Source organism: Musca vetustissima, unplaced genomic scaffold, assembly GCF_032173495.1.
Source record: "Musca vetustissima isolate MV318-11 ecotype Yass unplaced genomic scaffold, APGP_CSIRO_Mvet_v1 utg22774, whole genome shotgun sequence".
Classification (NCBI taxonomy): Eukaryota; Metazoa; Arthropoda; class Insecta; order Diptera; family Muscidae; genus Musca; species Musca vetustissima.
In genome coordinates, this window is record NW_026887114.1 from 77,549 (window position 1) to 92,203 (window position 14,655).

At 34.5% G+C, this 14,655-nt stretch overlaps 2 protein-coding genes across 2 annotated transcripts; both read right to left on the bottom strand.

Moving 5' to 3' along the window:
* Nucleotides 1–3,570: 3,570 nt before the first annotated feature.
* On the bottom strand, nucleotides 3,571–4,893 carry LOC133334678 (uncharacterized). Its single transcript, XM_061543009.1, has one exon. It carries the CDS (start codon nucleotides 4,891–4,893, stop codon nucleotides 3,571–3,573), a length of 1,323 nt encoding a protein of 440 aa, XP_061398993.1.
* Nucleotides 4,894–10,004: 5,111 nt separating this feature from the next.
* LOC133334679 (uncharacterized) lies at nucleotides 10,005–11,342 on the bottom strand. Its single transcript, XM_061543010.1, has one exon. The coding sequence runs from the start codon at nucleotides 11,340–11,342 to the stop codon at nucleotides 10,005–10,007; it is 1,338 nt and encodes a 445-aa protein (XP_061398994.1).
* Nucleotides 11,343–14,655: the final 3,313 nt, after the last annotated feature.

Sequence of the window (14,655 nt, forward strand, 5' to 3'; positions counted from 1 at the left end):
AACAAAATTTACACAAAACCGTTTAATTGTTGATTTTTTCAATTTTTTTCTCTTGTAATTTAAATATTTACAATTTCCGTTAATTGGTTTTGAAAATTTGTTGAATTCGCTTGCGAATTACAAATTGAAGCGCCAAAACGAAGTTGAAACGAACGCGTCCCGTAAACAACTGTTTAAAATTTAAGTTTTACACGAAGTAAAAAACCCCATTCAAAAAATTGTTTTGCGTCGTTACGCTAAACGCTCTCTGAGCCGTTGAGGCGGTTAATTCAGTTTGTGGCAAGTGTTGGTCTCTTCTTTTTGGCTAAAACCCGAAACCAAATAATCACTGCACATGGCTCATAACGTAAAAAAAACTTTAAGCCACAAACAAGAATTTGGCTAGGCGTTGGAAAAAAGTTCACAATGGCCAAAAGTTTTTTGCTCAGATTAGTCAAGACATAAACCGCGTGGATTTTTTAGGAGAGAACATATAAGTGGTTGGCAATATTAGCCATGGTTTTTTAAAAAATATGGATTTCTTAAAGAATATTTTTTCAAACATCCATACAAGGCGTGGATTTTTTTAAGAATATTTTTGAAAAGGATCCACACAAGGCGTCGATTTTTTAAAAAATATTTTTCAAAAGGCCTTAGACAAGGCGTAGATTTTTTTAAAGAATATTTTTCAAAAAACCGTAGACAAAGCGTGGATTTTTTTAAAGAATATTTTTGAAAAGGCCTTAGACAAGGCGTGGATTTTTTAAAGAATATTTTTGAAAAGGCCTTAGACAAGGCGTGGATTTTTTAAAGAATATTTTTGAAAAGGCCTTAGACAAGGCGTGGATTTTTTAAAGAATATTTTTGAAAAGGCCTTAGACAAGGCGTGGATTTTTTAAAGAATATTTTTGAAAAGCATCCATCCATACAAGGCGTGGATTTTTTAAAGAATATTTTTGAAAAGCATCCATCCATACAAGGCGTGGATTTTTTAAAGAATATTTTTGAAAAGCATCCATCCATACAAGGCGTGGATTTTTTAAAGAATATTTTTCATAAAACCGTAGACAAAGCGTGGATTTTTTAAAGAATATTTTTCAAAAAACCGTAGACAAAGCGTGGATTTTTTAAAGAATATTTTTGAAAAGGCCTTAGACAAGGCGTGGATTTTTTAAAGAATATTTTTGAAAAGGCCTTAGACAAGGCGTGGATTTTTTAAAGAATATTTTTGAAAAGGCCTTAGACAAGGCGTGGATTTTTTAAAGAATATTTTTGAAAAGGCCTTAGACAAGGCGTGGATTTTTTAAAGAATATTTTTGAAAAGGCCTTAGACAAGGCGTGGATTTTTTAAAGAATATTTTTGAAAAGGCCTTAGACAAGGCGTGGATTTTTTAAAGAATATTTTTGAAAAGGCCTTAGACAAGGCGTGGATTTTTTAAAGAATATTTTTGAAAAGGCCTTAGACAAGGCGTGGATTTTTTAAAGAATATTTTTGAAAAGGCCTTAGACAAGGCGTGGATTTTTTAAAGAATATTTTTGAAAAGGCCTTAGACAAGGCGTGGATTTTTTAAAGAATATTTTTGAAAAGGCCTTAGACAAGGCGTGGATTTTTTAAAGAATATTTTTGAAAAGGCCTTAGACAAGGCGTGGATTTTTTAAAGAATATTTTTGAAAAGGCCTTAGACAAGGCGTGGATTTTTTAAAGAATATTTTTGAAAAGGCCTTAGACAAGGCGTGGATTTTTTAAAGAATATTTTTGAAAAGGCCTTAGACAAGGCGTGGATTTTTTAAAGAATATTTTTGAAAAGGCCTTAGACAAGGCGTGGATTTTTTAAAGAATATTTTTGAAAAGGCCTTAGACAAGGCGTGGATTTTTTAAAGAATATTTTTGAAAAGGCCTTAGACAAGGCGTGGATTTTTTAAAGAATATTTTTGAAAAGGCCTTAGACAAGGCGTGGATTTTTTAAAGAATATTTTTGAAAAGGCCTTAGACAAGGCGTGGATTTTTTAAAGAATATTTTTGAAAAGGCCTTAGACAAGGCGTGGATTTTTTAAAGAATATTTTTGAAAAGGCCTTAGACAAGGCGTGGATTTTTTAAAGAATATTTTTGAAAAGGCCTTAGACAAGGCGTGGATTTTTTAAAGAATATTTTTGAAAAGGCCTTAGACAAGGCGTGGATTTTTTAAAGAATATTTTTGAAAAGGCCTTAGACAAGGCGTGGATTTTTTAAAGAATATTTTTGAAAAGGCCTTAGACAAGGCGTGGATTTTTTAAAGAATATTTTTGAAAAGGCCTTAGACAAGGCGTGGATTTTTTAAAGAATATTTTTGAAAAGGCCTTAGACAAGGCGTGGATTTTTTAAAGAATATTTTTGAAAAGGCCTTAGACAAGGCGTGGATTTTTTAAAGAATATTTTTGAAAAGCATCCATACAAGGCGTGGATTTTTTAAAGAATATTTTTGAAAAGCATCCATACAAGGCGTGGATTTTTTAAAGAATATTTTTGAAAAGCATCCATACAAGGCGTGGATTTTTTAAAGAATATTTTTGAAAAGCATCCATACAAGGCGTGGATTTTTTAAAGAATATTTTTGAAAAGCATCCATACAAGGCGTGGATTTTTTAAAGAATATTTTTGAAAAGCATCCATACAAGGCGTGGATTTTTTAAAGAATATTTTTGAAAAGCATCCATACAAGGCGTGGATTTTTTAAAGAATATTTTTGAAAAGCATCCATACAAGGCGTGGATTTTTTAAAGAATATTTTTGAAAAGCATCCATTTTTTCAGACCTTTACCACGGCGTGGATTTTTAAAGAATATTTTTCAGGGACCTACACTAGGCATGGATCAGTTAATGGATAATTTTTCAGGGACCTACACTAGGCATGGATCAGTTAATGGATATTTTTTCAGGGACCTACACTAGGCGTGGATTATTAAAGAATATTTTTTCAGGGACCTGCACTAGGCGTGGATTATTTAAAGAATATTTTTTCAGGGACCTCCACTAGGCGTGGATTATTTAAAGAATATTTTTTCAGGGACCTGCACTAGGCGTGGATTATTTAAAGAATATTTTTTCAGGGACCTACACTAGGCGTGGATTATTTAAAGAATATTTTTTCAGGGACCTACACTAGGCGTGGATTATTTAAATAACATTTTTTCAGGGACCTACACTAGGCGTGGATTATTTAAAGAATATTTTTTCAGGGACCTACACTAGGCGTGGATTATTTAAAGAATATTTTTTCAGGGACCTACACTAGGCGTGGATTATTTAAAGAATATTTTTTCAGTGACCTACACTGGGCTTGGATTATTTAAAGAATATTTTGTTAGGGACCTACACTAGGCGTGGATTATTTAAAGAATATTTTTTCAGGGACCTACACTGGGCGTGGATTATTTAAAGAATATTTTTTCAGGGACCTACACTAGGCGTGGATTATTTAAATAACATTTTTTCAAAGCATCCAAATTTTTAAAAAAAATTTTATTAAAATAACTTTTTTATATATTATACAAAATAATATAATATATATTTTTTAATTACAAAATAAAAATGAAAAATAAAATATTATCATTCATTTTTCTTCTCCCCCCTTCTCCAGAATATAATTATCCACCAAATCCTCCAACATATCAGTTAATCTCCGCCTATAGATTTCATCCGTGTGGAATACCTTGAGACATATTTCCACACGTTTACGGGCGAAGAAATCACTGAAACCCTCAGTGGTCGCCGTTAGGCACTGAGTCAATTCCACAGGTAAAATTATGAAATGACAAAAGAAACAACTTTCGATAAGGCCACAAATGCGATACAGTTCAAATGTATGCCAAAATTCCGCGGGACTTAGGAGCTCCTCAATATCCAGATGTTTAAGTTTTAAAAATTCCCTCAGGAATCCATAATAATCCTGCAACAATTGCATAAGGTACTTCGAACGAAATTCCCGTGAAGTGGGTATGGTGAGTAGGGTTATTAAATCCAACATTGGTGGTGCATAACGGGATAATTGAAAATCCACTAAACGACATTCCAGGGAATTATCATCTGATAATTTGTACATCATATTATTGGCCCATAAATCACCATGTGAGAAGACATTTCGAAATTCCTTTGAGGGTTGAGCCAGTTGGAATATTATTGACATTTTGGATTTCAAGTTCGCTAAAATATAATCCACATGCTTCTCATATTTCGGCATTTGTTTAATTAATTCACCAAACACCTCCAGACCATTGACGAAATTTTGATAGCGTACGTGAGTGGTAGGCAAATTCTCGGGATAGGCATCTTCTTTGGTGGCTAAAGGATAAATTTCATTAATTTTCACATTGTGTTGATACTCAAACGCCATCGAAGCTGCATGCAGGCGGGCCAGTGTCTTCACTGCACTCTGCAAATGCTCATAGTCCAATAGGCCATCCCTGCCGGCAGCCATTTTATGACCCATTTGTTGTAACTCCTCGAAAACTAACAAATTATTATCGGCATAATAACACTTGGGCGCCACTCCGGGAAATATTTTCTGCAGTGCTGGTAGAACATCTCGATAGACCATTATTTCCTTTTTGTAGACTCCAAATTCTTCCAAATAATCCATGCGGGAAACATTCTCCACTGGGGCTGCTTTGATAAAGAAACGAATTCTGTTGAAATTTATGGTTTCGTGGCCATCCTCAGCTGTATTGGCAACCTGGACATCGACCACCAGGAAACGATGGTGGCCAAAAAATCCCGAAGGACTATCGGATATGGGTTGTAATTGATAACGGATTACATTCAAGTGTAAATTTCCATTAGAAGAGGGGTTTTCGGATCCGAAGAGATCCTTCTGACCAAAATATTGGTGACACAATTTTTCCACCTCCATGGTGGACAGTTCAATTGCAGTGGCCATTTAGATGAACTTCTGACAACCTTCCGATAAATTTGCTACTTATCTCTTAGGCACTGCACTTCAAATTACTAGTCTCTGAATTTGTTGGTAACAAAAATCTACTTCAAAATCATCTTCCCATTATCTCTACCATAAACAAATCTTTATGACACCCAAATTATTTGGTTATCAGGTTACTAGGGAATGAAAACTTTTGTGATAAAAAAGATTTGTCGTGAGCCCAGCGTCAGCGATTATTATTTGTTTAGAATTTTATTAAAATATAGTATTTACATTAAACTTTTATTATTCTATTTTTACATTCCACATCTGCGAAGCTTCTACTATTTTTGTTTAAATTCCCATTGGAATATTCCATAAAGTTGACATACAAAACCCATTTATGTTTGGTGAACATCGTGTGAGATTTAGAAGATGATGAAATGTTTTGAATTGTTATGCAGCCTTTTTTTTGTTAACACAATTCTAAATATTTACAGTTGGAAATTGGGGTGTTATATTTAGAGGATTTGTATTTTATTTCATCCATAAAGATTGACTTCCAAAAAATTCGCGAAAAGCCCACATACACTGCACAACAAATATTAAAAAATAAAAAAAAAATAAAAAAAATTGAAAAAATATCATTTTAAAAATCTACGCCTTGGTAGTCTTTGAAAAAATATCATTTTAAAAATCTACGCCTTGGTAGTCTTTGAAAAAATATCATTTTAAAAATCTACGCCTTGGTAGTCCATGAAAAAATATCCTTTTAAAAATCTACGCCTTGGTAGTCCATGAAAAAATATCCTTTTAAAAATCTACGCCTTGGTAGTCCATGAAAAAATATCCTTTTAAAAATCTACGCCTTGGTAGTCCATGAAAAAATATCCTTTTAAAAATCTACGCCTTGGTAGTCCATGAAAAAATATCCTTTTAAAAATCTACGCCTTGGTAGTCCATGAAAAAATATCCTTTTAAAAATCTACGCCTTGGTAGTCCATGAAAAAATATCCTTTTAAAAATCTACGCCTTGGTAGTCTTTGAAAAAATATCATTTTAAAAATCTACGCCTTGGTAGTCTTTGAAAAAATATTCTTTTAAAAATCTACGCCTTGATAGTCCTTGAACAAATATTCTTTTAAAAATCTACGCCTTGATAGTCCTTGAAAAAATATTCTTTTAAAAATCTTCGCCTTGATAGTCCTTGAAAAATATCCTTTAAAAAGTCTACGCCTTGATACGCCTTGATAATTTTAAAAATCTACGCCTTGATAGTCCTTGAAAAAATATTCTTTTAAAAATCTTCGCCTTGATAGTCCTTGAAAAAATATTCTTTTAAAAATCTACGCCTTGATAGTCCTTGAAAAAATATTCTTTTAAAAATCTACGCCTTGGTAGTCCTTGAAAAATATCCTTTAAAAAGTCTACGCCTTGATACGCCTTGATAATTTTAAAAATCTACGCCTTGGTAGTCCTTGAAAAAATATCATTTTAAAAATCTACGCCTTGGTAGTCCTTGAAAAAATATCATTTTAAAAATCTACGCCTTGATAGTCCTTGAAAAAATATAATTTTTAAAATCTAGGCCTTGGTAGTCCTTGAAAAAATATCATTTTAAAAATCTACGCCTTGATAGTCCTTGAAAAAATATAATTTTTAAAATCTAGGCCTTGGTAGTCCTTGAAAAAATATCATTTTAAAAATCTACGCCTTGGTAGTCCTTGAAAAAAATTAATTTAAAAAATATCATATTAAAAATCTACGCCTTGGTAGTCCTTGAAAAAAATTTCATTTTAAAAATCTATAATAAATATAATTTTAAAAATCTACGCCTTGGTAGTCCTTGAAAAAATTTCATTTTAAAAATCTATAATAAATATAATTTTAAAAATCTACGCCTTGGTAGTCCTTGAAAAAATATAATTTTAAAAATCTATAATAAATATCATCTTAAAAATCTACGCCTTGATAGTCCTTGAAAAAATATAATTTTAAAAATCTACGCCTTGGTAGTCCTTGAAAAAATATTCTTTTATAAATCTTCGCCTTGATAGTCCTTTAAAAAATATTCTTTTAAAAATCTACGCCTTGATAGTCCTTGAAAAAATATTCTTTTAAAAATCTACGCCTAGATAGTCCTTGAAAAAATATTCTTTAAAAAATCCACGCCTTGTGTGGATCGTTGAAATAATATTCTTTAAAATATCCACGCCTTGTGTGGATCCTTTTCAAAAATATTCTTTAAAAAATCCACGCCTTGTGTGGATCCTTTTCAAAAATATTCTTTAAAAAATCCACGCCTTGTGTGGATCCTTTTCAAAAATATTCTTTAAAAAATCCACGCCTTGTGTGAATCCTTTTCAAAAATATTCTTTAAAAAATCCACGCCTTGTGTGAATCCTTTTCAAAAATATTCTTTAAAAAATCCACGCCTTGTGTGAATCCTTTTCAAAAATATTCTTTAAAAAATCCACTCCTTGTGTGAATCCTTTTCAAAAATATTCTTTAAAAAATCCACGCGTTGTGTGAATCCTTTTCAAAAATACTCTTTAAAAAATCCACGCCTTGTGTGAATCCTTTTCAAAAATATTCTTTAAAAAATCCACGCGTTGTGTGAATCCTTTTCAAAAATATTCTTTAAAAAATCCACGCCTTGTGTGAATCCTTTTCAAAAATTTTCTTTAAACCAGTGAGCGGAGCAGTATAGTCGGACGGGGCCGACCATACGATACCCTACACAACTACCACGGAACTCAAATTTTCTGCGGATGTTTATTCCGAGCCTGGGCAATATTTCGTAATATTTGCACCCTCTTGCTCGATTAGAGGTAAACAGCTCCTCTTCCTAACACTGACATATTTTCCGAATATTACGAATATTCAGTACAGCTATTGTCCACATTCCCTTCACCGTGGGTTGTGTTGTGATGTGCGGCTTTCATTTGTGGTCTATAGATCGATTCGAAAAAAAAACACAAAAAATTAAGTTTTCGGTCCACTTCATTCCAAAATTATTATCTGATCATCACCGAAAATTATAGACGTTGTCCTTGACCATAACTGAAACCTCATGGAACATTTCAAAGCGATCAGCGCTATAGTTCCGCTATCTAGAGTCATAATGGGTTACTAAATAATATACGAATACGGAGATACGTGTAAATATTTAGGTGTAACTCCCACATCCGAGCACATACAACAATATAATTGGTACTAATTTAAAGGTCAACCACTCCTCTTGGATATAATATCAACTTCTCGGGTCTATGTTTTTCAGGGGTAAATCTATACGATATAGAATACCAATTTTGTAATTTTTCACACAAAAGTCAGGGTCCATTTGACCCGCTAAATATTGACCGACCTTTATCAAAGCAGGCATGCTTATTCTTTGGCCCGATCCCCTTCTCCATGCAAAATTTCACGATGTTCGGGCCATTATTGCGGCCTCTGGAGCGACCAGAAAAACCGACAAAAATTTAGTATTTGGTCCATTTCATCCCCTAAATATTAACCGATCTTTCCCAAAAACAATAGGGGTCTTCATTGGTCAGAACCCATCCTACATGCAAAATTTCGTGAAGATTGGTCCATAACTGTGGCCTGTATCGTGTTTACAAATTATAATGGACAGACGGACGGACGGACACTCATGTCTAGATCGACTCAACTAGTCGAGATATGACGATCGGTATACTTAAAGGTGGGTCTAGGACCAATATTTCGCGGCGTTACAAACTTTTGGGGCTGCACAAAGCTATAATACCCTGACAACATAGTTGTGTAGGGTATAAAAAGCACAAAAAACGAAGTCTTCGGTCCACTACATCCCAAAATTATTATCTGATCATCCCCGAAAATACTACGCGTTGTACTTGACCACAAATGGAAAATTTCAGAGCGACCAGCGGCATATTTCCGCCCTATTGTGTGGTAATGGGTTACTAAATAATATCTCAGTACGTAAGCACCTGTAAATATTTAAGTGTAACTCCCACATCTGAGTACGTACGACCATATAATTGGTATCAATTTAAAGGTCAACCACTCCTCTTGGATATACAATTAACTTCTCGGGTCTATGTCCTTCAGGGGCAAAATATATAAGCAATAGAATACAAAATTTGTAATTTTTCACACAAAAGTCGGGGTCGATTTGACCCGCTAAATATTGACCGATCCTTATCAAAACAGGCATGCTTATTCTTTGGCCCGATCCCCTTCTCCATGTAAAATTTCGCGATGTTCGCGCCATAATTGCGGCCTCTGGAGCGACCAGAAAAACCGACAAAAATTTAGTATTTGGTCCATTTCATCCCCTAAATATTAACTGATCTTTACCAAAAACAATATGGGTCTTGGCCAGAACCCATTCTACATGCAAAATTTCGTGAAGATTGGTCCATAACTGTGGCCTGTATCGTGTTTACAAATTATAATGGACAGACGGACGGACGGACACACATGTCTAGATCGACTCAGCTAGTAAAAATATGACGCCTTGGTATACTTAAAGGTGGGTATAGGAAATATTTCGCGGCATTGCAAACTCTTGGGGCTGCACAAAGCTATAATTCCCTGACAACATAGTTGTGTAGGGCATAAAAATCCACGCCTTGTGTGAATCCTTTTCAAAAATATTCTTTAAAAAATTCACGCCTTGTCTGAATCCTTTTGAAAAATATTCTTCAAAAAATTCACGCCTTGTCTGAATCCTTTTGAAAAATATTCTTCAAAAAATCCACGCCTTGTGTGAATCATTTTGAAAAATATTCTTTAAAAAATCCACGCCTTGCGTAGTCTTTGAAAAATATTTTTTTAAAAAATCCACGCCTTGTGTAGTCTTTATTTGAAAAAAATTTTTTTCTTTTATTTAAATAACATTGACATGTTTTATTGGTATATACACACACTTTTCTATTTACACAGTTTATATATTTGTTGCTATATACAATGAAGAAATTATTTTTGTTATAAAATTTTAATATGATTTTTTTATAGTCAATAAAAATTATGGTTTAATTTTATTATAATACAATGTACAGTAGAACCTACAACTAATGGAAATAACCTCTCACATTTTAGAAAAAATGTTTGGATCCATTTTTCCGAGGTGTGTTTGAGATATTTCACTCAATTTTCTCTCCCGCCTTCTCCAGAATAAAATTATCCACCAGATCTTCCAAAATATCCGTCAGCCTCTGTCTATAAGTCTCATCGGTATTGAATGCCTTGAGGCATATTTCCACACGTTTGCGGGAAAAGAAATCGCTGAAACCCTCAGTGGTCGCCGTCAGACACTGAGTCAATTCGGCTGGCAATATTGTCAAATGACAAAATAGACAACTTTCAATGAGGCCACAAATGCGATACAGCTCAAATGTTTGCCAAAATTCCTCCTCACTCAAGAACTCTTCAATGTTCAGCTGTTCACGTTTCAAGAACTCCTTCATAAATCGATAATATTCCTGCAGCAGTTCCATTAAATGTGTTCGCCGGAATTCTCGAGTGCTGGGTATGGTCAATAGGGTTATTAAATCCAACATGGGTGGGGCATACCTGGCCAATTGGAAATCGACAAAACGACATTGTATTGGACTATCACCATATTTGCCATATTCAAACATGACATTATTCGCCCACAAATCGCCATGGGAGAAAACGTTCCGAAATTTCGTAGAGGTTTGGGCCAATTCAAATATCACCGACATTTTCGATTTTAAATGTGTATGAATGAAATCTAAGTGTTTCTCATACTTCGGCATTTGTTTAATTAATTCACCAAAAACCTCAACACCATTTGCAAAATTTTGGTAGCGTACATGTTGCTGATCCACATTATTCGGATAGGCATTCTCCACAATGGCTGGTGCAAAGATTTCATTGATTTTCACATTTTGTTTGACCTCAAAGACAATGGAAGCGGCATGCATTGTGGCCAGGGTCTTGACAGCACACTGCAAATGTTCATAATCCAATATGCCATCCCGGCCAGCAGCCATTTTATAACCCATTTGTTGCAACTCCTCGAAAACCAGCAGATTATTATCCGCATAATAACATTTGGGCGCCACTCCAGCGAAAATTTCTTGCAATTGTGGCAATACATCGCGGTACACAATTATTTCCTTTTTGAAAACACCAAATTCTTCGAGGTAATCCATGCGTGAGGCAATCTCCACGGGAGCTGCCTTGGTGAAGAAACGAATTCTATTAAAGGCAATTGAGTCACGACCATCTTCACTTTTCCTGCCCACTTGGACATCAACCACCAAAAAACGATGATGTCCCAAAAATCCCGATGGACTATCCGATATGGGTTTCAATTGATAGCGTATCACATTCAGCTGGAGATTTTCATTTGTGTTGGAATTTGTGGCTACCGCTTCTGTGTCCTGTTGATGACCAAAATATTTTTGACACAATCCTTCAACTTCATTTGCGGATAATTCAATTGCAGTGGCCATGTTGATAGGCAGAAATTATTTCGCACAAATTTAGTTTAGCGGTTGTTGTCTATTTGACATTCGACTTCAAATGTGAAATAACAATGATCTTGAAAATCAGTTCTACTTAAATCATGATGCCACACAAAATGGTTTTATGGCCCCATTTCCATCTCCTGATATCAAGTTGCCAGGGAAGAACTGTCGGTTTGATAAGGAAAGTTTGTCGTTGGGTGGGAGCACCCACACCACCACCAGCATCAATAAATTACAAATATTTTATTCGTGCATAATATTTACATACAACTTTTTATTACTTTATGGCCGTACCCTACATGGTCCAACCACTCATTGCTACTGTGATAATTAATACTCCCACACAATGGGCTGAAAAAACTTCAGACCTAATTGTTTATATTCATATTCTTCTAATATTAAAATGTTTAAAAATCCGAGTTTATAGCTCTTATAGTCCTCCAAAAATATTCTTTAAAAATCCACGCCTATGGCTCTGATGATCCTTCTCTGTCCTCCAAAAAATAATAAAGGTATCCATAGTTCCCACCCTCTCTTAAAAATCCCTCTTTATATCATCTATATTTTCATTTGATTAAAAGTTGTCTTTTTCTCACACTCATGTCTTGCTGACCCATTGTAGGGGCAACACGTGAGCAGATCAGACCAGCATCCTCCACCTACCTCTAGCGAGGGTGTTACAGATTTTTTGCTTTGTTTTTTTTTTATTTTTTATCTTATTTTGGCGGATAATTTTAGCATCCACCTTAATCTATTGTGCGAAAATAACGAAACAAAGGAGTTTTTATCTCATCACATTATATTCACATAACTGCGAGGGCTGATAGATCGCTTAAAAAATGTTTGAAAGTACAGTTTTTCGGGTTGAATGAACAAAGCGTGCCAGATAAATGTTATTTTTTATGATTTAATATATAAATATGTGCATTTATGTTAAATTCCACGAAATGTTTGTTCAACCAAAATATTCAAAATAAAAACGGAAGTATCAGACATTTAAACATATAAATTAACTAACAATAAAATAATATAAGAGATCGTTATCTACAATTTTAGGAATTTTTTCTATATAAAAAACTTTTTTCCTATACTAAATACGGCTAGCATATTTAAAATACCGAAAGTGGCGCCCCATCGTTATATGGAGCTATGTTAAAGAATGGATTTTCCTGCATCGAGGAACTCGGAATGGCAAATTAGATCCCCTTTGCACAATGGGCCAGGAATCCTATTGTTTTTTTTTTAGCAAAAAGTACATTTCAGATCGAGATGAAAAACGTTATATATATTTCAAACCTGGAGACTTTGAGCTTTGTAATTTTATGGCAACGTTTTACAAATGATTGCCAAGCAGTGCCAAAGAATATTTTAAATGGTTACAGCACCAATCGAGGCCATAATTATGGGATCGTTTCCGATAGATAATAAACTTAAGAGTTATTACCGATAATATAAAACCAGTAAGCGGAGCAGTATAGTCGGACGGGGCGACCATATGATACCCTACACAACTTCCTAGAAAATCTCACTTTGTGTGGTTCTATATTCTGAGTTTGGCCAATATTTCGCGATATTTGCACCCTCTTGACTGACTAGAGTTCAACAAATATTATTAATATTCAGTACAGTCCCTCTAATTACTTGTCCAGATTCCCTTCACCGTGACTGGTGTTGTGATGTTCGGTTTTCAATTGTGGAATATAGATCGACTCGAAAAAAACACACACAAAAATTAAGTTTTCGGTCCACTTAATCCCAAAATTATTATCTGATCATCACCGAAAATTATAGGCATGTCCTTGACCATAACGGGAACCTCACGGAACATTTCAAAACGATCAGCGGTATATTTCGCCCTCTAGTGTGGTAATGGGTTACTTAATAATATCTGAGTACGTAAACACCTATAAATATTTAAGTGTAACTCCCACATCCGAGTATATACGACAATATGATTGATATCAATTTAAAGGTCAACCACTCCTCTTGGGTATACTATAAACTTCTCGGGTCTATGCCCTTCAATGGTAAATCTATACGCTATAGGATACAAATTTTGTCATTTTTCACACAAAAGTCAGGGTCCATTTGAACCGCTAAATATTGACCGATCTTTATCAAAACAGGCATGCCTATTCTTTGGCCCAATCTCCTTCAAAAATTCGCGGAGTGTGGACCATAATTGCGGCCTCTGAATCGACCAGAAAAACCGGCCCCCCGGGCTGCCACCCTGCGTACGTTCCTCATGGAGATCCTATATAATGGTACCCCCCAAATTTCGGTATTTTCTCAGCAATTTTTGAAGATATAGCCGATTTATTGTGGTAAACCCTTGGACCCTTTCAGAAACAAATATTTCTTGACTCGAGCCTTCAAATGTTTTCTACATAAATTTCTAGGTAATCTATTAAGTGAAAGTCTCTTTGGTGGGTTGTAGTACCGTAGAAGGGCTTCTATGGTTGAAAGAATGATATGTTCTACGAAAACAAAAATCCGAGAAGAAAGGTCAGGGTAATATTAATTTCAATATAGTGGTGCATAGTGTAATGTTTATACCCTTCACCACACTGTGGTACAGGGTATTATTCTTTGTGCATATGTTTGTAACAGGCAAAAGGAATCGAGATAGACCCATGGTTCCTTTTGAGAATATGCATAGTATCACTTTCTGAGTCGATTTATGCATGTCCGTCCGTCCGTTGATGTTTAATTGTAAACAAAGTACAGGTCGCATTTATAATCCGATTTGGATGATGTTTGGTACAGTTCAAGGACGACCCCTATTGAAATTGGTTCGGTGCAACAAAGTCCCTACATATCTTTCGATGCACGAAATTTTGCATAGTGTACTAAATTAGGTCTAGAATGATGTGTGCTGAGTTTCGTGGAAATCGTTTAAGATATAGATATAGCTCCCATATATATTTTAGTCCGATTTAATGTAAATGGTGCACTAAAGACCATATATATCTTTCGGTTTGCACGATTTTTTTGTATACCACACTAAATTAGGTCTAGAATGATGTGTGTTAAGTTGCGTGAAAATCGGTTCAGATTTGGATATAGCTCCTATATATATTTTCGTCCGATTTAATGCAAATTGTGCACTAAAGACCGAAAGTTTGGCCAATTGGCCCACACTCTTTGTATAATGAACTGTAGTTAATATAAATTAATCTCTCGCAAGTCTCGTTGAAATCGGTTCAAATTTAGATATACGTGCACCAAACTCCTAATGTTTATCAGATATTTATCCAAAAAATCAATGGGTGTCCGTTTGATATTTGCTTTGAATTGA

Coding starts and splice junctions, on each gene's coding strand:
- LOC133334678 (XM_061543009.1), bottom strand. CDS start 4,893: ATGGCCACTGCAATTGAACTGTCCACCATGGAGGTGGAAAAATTGTGT.
- LOC133334679 (XM_061543010.1), bottom strand. CDS start 11,342: ATGGCCACTGCAATTGAATTATCCGCAAATGAAGTTGAAGGATTGTGT.